Source organism: Arctopsyche grandis, chromosome 13, assembly GCF_051622035.1.
Source record: "Arctopsyche grandis isolate Sample6627 chromosome 13, ASM5162203v2, whole genome shotgun sequence".
NCBI lineage: Eukaryota > Metazoa > Arthropoda > Insecta > Trichoptera > Hydropsychidae > Arctopsyche > Arctopsyche grandis.
In genome coordinates, this window is record NC_135367.1 from 23,527,244 (window position 1) to 23,533,496 (window position 6,253).

General features: G+C 33.6%; 1 protein-coding gene across 1 annotated transcript; it reads left to right on the top strand.

The window, feature by feature from the left end:
• The first annotated feature begins 1,021 nt into the window (after positions 1-1,021).
• LOC143921664 (cytochrome P450 4c3-like) lies at positions 1,022-3,771 on the top strand. The gene is made up of 10 exons (XM_077445018.1): positions 1,022-1,226; positions 1,298-1,404; positions 1,473-1,563; positions 1,746-1,931; positions 2,540-2,609; positions 2,675-2,865; positions 2,949-3,076; positions 3,160-3,406; positions 3,483-3,662; positions 3,731-3,771. Exons 1-10 carry the CDS (start codon positions 1,022-1,024, stop codon positions 3,769-3,771), a joined length of 1,446 nt encoding a protein of 481 aa, XP_077301144.1.
• Positions 3,772-6,253: the final 2,482 nt, after the last annotated feature.

Here is a 6,253-nt window from a genome sequence, read left to right on the forward strand (position 1 = left end):
TTGGGGTGGTTCAGGAGAATTTTGTGAGGGCGTCCTTAGGATCTGCAGAATCCTGAGAGGGCGTGTCGAGAAAGTTTACGCCCCCAGTGTATTATTATCAGGACACTATCAATGAATCTTACTATACTTGGCATTCATTTTTGCATTGTAATCAATCAATCATTGAAGTGAAAAAATCAAATAAAATCATAAAATACATACAAAAAGGTAGTTTGATTTTGATTGTTAAATGCTTTTTATTATTAATAAATTATGTTCACAATACATCTTGTATCTATTTTAATAGCTACTGATCTACTGATCATTTTTTATTTTACAATTTTAATTTAATTTTGTTAGTAATTATAGTATTATATTATTCTAACGTTAATGTACAGCATAATAGGAAAAAGAGTTCAAAAACCTATTTACAATTATTATAAATGCTCATAATACATCTAATACATAATAATAATTAAAGACTCTCTATATTCGATGATCTAAAGCTGATTGTGTTTAGGTAATCTGTGTTTATACCTGAAGGGTATAGACATTTTGTTGTAATCACCGAGACTCTTCACAAATGTGTTAGTATGGTTATTTGTGATTCTATGATAGAATCTTCTGGTTAGTTTGTTTGTAACGTCTGTAACAAACGGAATATTATTTATGGCATGCAATTTTTTCAAGTTAGTATTATGGGTGTATTATAAATTATTATTATTTGTATTATTTGGGGCTTAAAAAGGTAGTTCAACATTTTTATTTAATAAAAAAAAGTGTCTTTCATAATAACTCAATATTTTTTTAATCACACTTTCGTGGAACAAGCCAGACTTGTAGTTGACCTTCAGTAAATTTTCAATAAAAGCTTAAGATGCTTTTCTCGCAGGTTCAGTCTTCTTACGAGGTGAAAGTAAACCAGTCAATGCATTCGGTATGTTTTATAAACAGTTTTAAAATCTCAAATATAAACCTTAATATTCATCGTATCATAATAAATCATATTTCGTAGGATAACATATGTACATTGTCATAAACAATGATCGGGATAATTTTAAGTTTATTCGACGAGTTCAGAACATCGATATTGTTCAGAATTTTGACTGTATTAGTTTTGACCACATTTTTGGGAACATTATGGTCCAGGAGGAAACTTTATGCGCTGTCGCTAAAGCTGCCAGGACCGATCGCTTTCCCAATACTGGGAAATACTTTGGATCTGGAGATTTTCACAAATCAAAAAGGTTACAATTATAATAAGTCATCAATAATAAATTTTCATACGTTTAATACAACTTCAAATTAATTGTCATAGAAATTATGAGCACTTTGGTTAAAATGAAAAAAAAGTACGGGGAAATATTCAGAGTTTGGTTGGGTCCCGAATTGAGCATAGTACTTTCTGAACCGGAAGACGTTCAGGTATGGATTATTAAATATTAAATAAAAATCATTTTATTTAAACAGTTTAAACAATATCAATTTTATAGACTGTATTATTGAGCAAAATTGCATCATCGAAAGGTCCTAAATATGAAGTGTTGAAAACCGTTACGGGTGAAGGGATCTTAACTTCATCAGGTAATTGTTTTATTTTATATTATAATATATTATAAAAAAATATAAACTAGTGTTTAATAGTATTTAATTATTCAAAATCAATTAAAAATATTTTATTTTTAATTAATATAATGCAGAATGTCTAATAAAAATACTTAATTGTATGTAACTTCAATACTAAATTGTAGAATCTTAAACTTCAGGTGATTTATGGAGAAGGCATAGACACATCTTGAATCCTTCGTTTAACAAAATATGCATAAAGGCTTATTTTGACATACACAACAAACACGCCAAACATATGTCCGACAATATGGCAAAACTGTGCAATAAAGGACTCGTAGATATTGCTCCTCATAGTCTAAGATGCACAGCTGATATTATAACAGGTTTGATTTTTTAATAATTACTAACTTATCAACGTAAGTTATGTTCCGTATGTACTTGTAATATGTAATTTATTTATTTATTTATACAGGTTACATCCGTTTTTAATAACACGACATCTATTGTCAACATTGTACATAAGTATTATTCAAGGTCAATTACAAACATCGATCATCAAACATTACAATAATCATAGAGACATCTATGGACAAATTTTTGCAACATTTTTAAATATCAACAAATTATGAAATTCTGTAAACTCAAATTTTGCGAGATAGACCAGGATTGCCAAGTTATTAGAACCGTTTCCAATAAAATCGGATAAATTGGCAAACTCTGGTAGGAAATCTTGGAGTCAGTCGAAATCACTACATACTAACCACCGATCTATGTACATTTGTTGCTGGTTACATATTAATATTATTTATTAGAACCAGGACATATAGTTTTCCTTTGATTGCGTCTAACGAAGCGTTGTTTGAAACGCTTAGAGATACATATGTATAAGGATTTATAGTACATATGTACATGTGTATATTGAAACATACATATGTAAGTACATGAAAAGATCATTGAATTATGATAAATTTATAGATATATTTTATTTTAGAAGCTGTATTCGGGGACGATAATAGATTCTACGATGGTACCAAAGACGATATCCTGTATAAAACTCCTTCGTAAGTTCACAAATTCCGCAACACTTTGAGATTGAAACTCCAAGTTAAATCTTAATTTTGTATAGATTGATAGCTCTGCTTCACGAAAGAATATGCAAAGTTTGGTTGTTGAACGACTCTATATATAAAAGATCAAAAAGTGGAAAACTTTTCGCGAAGGAAAGACACGCATACAGAACGTATTTCGACAAGCGCATCAACGACAAAATGGACGAATACTTAAAAAATTGCGAGCAAACGAGTGATAATTCAGAATGTATTTAAAACGCTTTTTAAACATTTTATTTGTGAAAATCAATATAGAACGTATGCATAATTTATTTCATTGTTAAATTTCAGACAACGATGACAAAGACATCGACAACAAGAACTCAAAGAACAGTCTTGAAATTATGATGGAAGCTGTTCTAGCTGGTAAATTGACCAGACAAGAAGTAATAAACGAATTTGACAATATTTACAACCCTGTTAGTATTGCTTAAGATTCCTTATAGTACTTTAAATAACTACAAAATGCTTGAATAAAATATAAACCGCTGTATTTTACAAGGGAATGGACACTGCATTTACGTCGTTATGCTTTTTCATCGTATTGTTAGCCATACACAAAGAAGATCAAGATAAAATATGGAATGAAATCAAAGAAGTATTTGATGATGATATAGACGTACCTATAACCCCAGAACATTTGCCGAAATTAAAATACCTGGAGATGTGCTTGAAGGAAACTACGAGGCTACATCCTACAGGATCCACACAAATGAGATATTTGGAAGCTGATTTAGAATTAAAACATAGTACACACAATGCTCGTATTGAATTCATTTGAGATCGAATCGAAGCTACTTTATTGAACAGATTCCAATTTTCTAGGAAATTTAATCATACCCAAAGGAGCTTCGTTAGTTTTGGCCACTTATTCGCTTCATCGCAATCCAAAATACTACGAAAATCCTGATAAGTATATACCTGAAAGATTCTCACCGGAAAATTCTAAACGGAGACCGCAATACGCGTACGTTCCTTTCAGTGCTGGATTGAGAGATTGTATAGGTATGTTTATATTATTAAAAAAAAATGTATATATGTAGATTTGTCATATTTGATTGTATTAATTCTAGGGCGTGTCTTCGGATATGATATGTGGAAAAGACTTCGATAATGGTTTGATGTAGTTTATTGAAATGTAAAATTTGCACGTGGTGGTTCAGCGGAGCGTACGGAACACAAGCTGTCCGTACGCCGTCTGCTCGAACTCTCTGTCGACCGTCGCGTATTTCCGCTTAGGCCGACACTAATGCCAACTCGTCAATAATGCCAATCGACAATCAGTTAATAAGACTGTTTGCCACACGTCATTACAAAAGTCGGAACATAGTCCCACATAGGAAAACTGTTGAACAATACAGTTATTCTACAGAGTTACAGCATTACTGACGAGTCGTTTACAATAAATCATAGTTCTTAAAATAATTAAATAGAGGGTGAATAATGAAACCTTTGCCTCATCCAGTGTGAGGATAAAATCAATTTATTGGTTCAGTAATATTTCAACTTATAGGTATACCTCTGGCGAATGTTGTTTCTATTTACATTAAAATTTTTGAAATCTCCTTTGAAGCTGTGAATAAGCATTACAAGATAAGTTTACTTTAAAGAAGAGAGAGTGGACTGTATATGGTTTAAAACTTAAGCATTCCTCATCTTGATGTTAACTTAGACAATACAATGTTGACACTGTTACAGTTGTCAAGACAGATCAGCTATTACCGATCAACTAAACTTGATTAGTGAGTGTAATGCTCCTAAGTTAACTTGATTTCATCAACAAGTAGCACAAACATTGCTAAATTAAAAGTAAATTGGAAAGTCATTCATTCATTCCTACAAGCAGGAAATGAAGGCGAACTATGATTATAGATGTCTCTACGTTAAACATCGAAATGTTCAGTATTATAATATTTACTTATTCTATGATTCACATAAATACTATAAACAGTAAGAGTTAACTTATGGTTTCATAACAAGAAACATAAGACCTGCGGATGACTCCCGGCAGGTTATAATTAAGTAGACATGAAATAATTTAAGATGCTCCATTAAGTGTGGCTTGGAGACTAACATTAACAAATCATGAATCTAATTTTAACTGTCAAATTTGAACAGTTTATTTTAAACTCGGATATAATCCTTCCGAGTGATGACATGAGACAAGTCTTATATTATAAAGACAAAATGATTAAATTAAATTCGGAGATATATATTGCCGAATGTTAAAATGAAAATAGCTTAAATTATACACACAACACAATTAAAGTGAATTACGGAGTACTACTATTAACATTGAATGATTTAAACTCATGATTACGTCTAATAAGTAATATGAGTTGGGGGTAGTGTCTTCGGGTTAAACTAAGCTACCGAAGTTGACGGAATTGAAGCTGCTGTTTCTCCTCCCTCTTGCTGATCTTCCTTCCTGTCAAGTGGTCCTTGTGGTAGAATCGGCAATGGCGCCACTAGATGACTGGACCGACGAAACTCTCCGCTGGCAGTAAAGACGTCGACGACTCGAACTCTGCCATCTGGTCCGGGATACAATTTAGTGACTCGACCCAAGACCCATCGGGTTGGCAGCATGTGTTCCTCCTTTAACAGGACCATTTGACCCACACTCAGATTGTTGCTCGAGTCCTTCTTCCATTTGTGTCGTAACTGCAAAGAATGTAAATATTCCGCCGACCAACGTTTCCAAAATGCTGCTGTGGTCAATTGTATCTGAAGCAGATTGGCATGGACATTAGTGTTATATTTAACCTCCATTGGAAGAGCGAGTAAGGATCTGCCAATTAAGAAATGTCCAGGTGTGAGGGGTAAAAGGTCTAGTGGATCCGAAGACAAGGGACTAAGAGGACGGGAATTCATGCAAGCTTCTATTTGAGTCAATACCGTACAAAATGATTCGAAATTTAAGGTGGTGGCCTTTAACACCTTGTTTAAATGAATCTTCATGGATTTAACCGCTGCTTCCCACAGCCCTCCCATGTGAGGCGCCCTTGGCGGGTTAAACTTCCAACGAATCCCTTCGGAGGCTACATACCGTAGTAGCTTCTCCTCATGAGGACGTTCGTAAATTAATTTTACTAAATTAACGAGTTCACGACTTGCACCGACAAAATTAGTAGCATTGTCGGAATATATCGTATTGGGCCTGCCACGTCTGGCTACGAATCTTCTTAAACAATTTAAGAAATTTGAACTCGTTAAGTCTCCGACAAGTTCCAAGTGAACTGCCTTACTGGAAAAACACACAAAGACACAAACGTAACCCTTAATTATCTTAGAATTCTTATTGCAACCACTCTTCACAGGAAAAGGTCCTGCGAAATCTATCCCCACATGACTGAAAGGAAAATTCGCAGTGGTACGTTCAAGCGGGAGCAATCCCATTAATCTATTGTGTGACAGTGGTTTATTTCTGAAACAAATGACACATGAACGCACCACTCCTTTGACAGTATTATGTCCGGCCAATGGCCAATAGGTCTGCCGCAATAACGACAGTAAGGCTTGAGTACCCAAGTGAATATATTTCAAGTGCGCATCTCGGACAATCATGTGTGTAAGTTTATGCTTATTTGACAAGA

What these genes read in the sequence shown, in the direction of transcription:
- LOC143921664 (XM_077445018.1), top strand. Translation starts at nt 1,022, where the DNA reads ATGATCGGGATAATTTTAAGTTTATTCGACGAGTTCAGAACATCGATA. An exon ending in CACAGCTGATATTATAACAG is followed by an intron (nt 1,932 to 2,539) that starts GTTTGATTTTTT and finishes ATTTTATTTTAG; the next exon opens with AAGCTGTATTCGGGGACGAT. An exon ending in TTGACAATATTTACAACCCT is followed by an intron (nt 3,077 to 3,159) that starts GTTAGTATTGCT and finishes GTATTTTACAAG; the next exon opens with GGAATGGACACTGCATTTAC.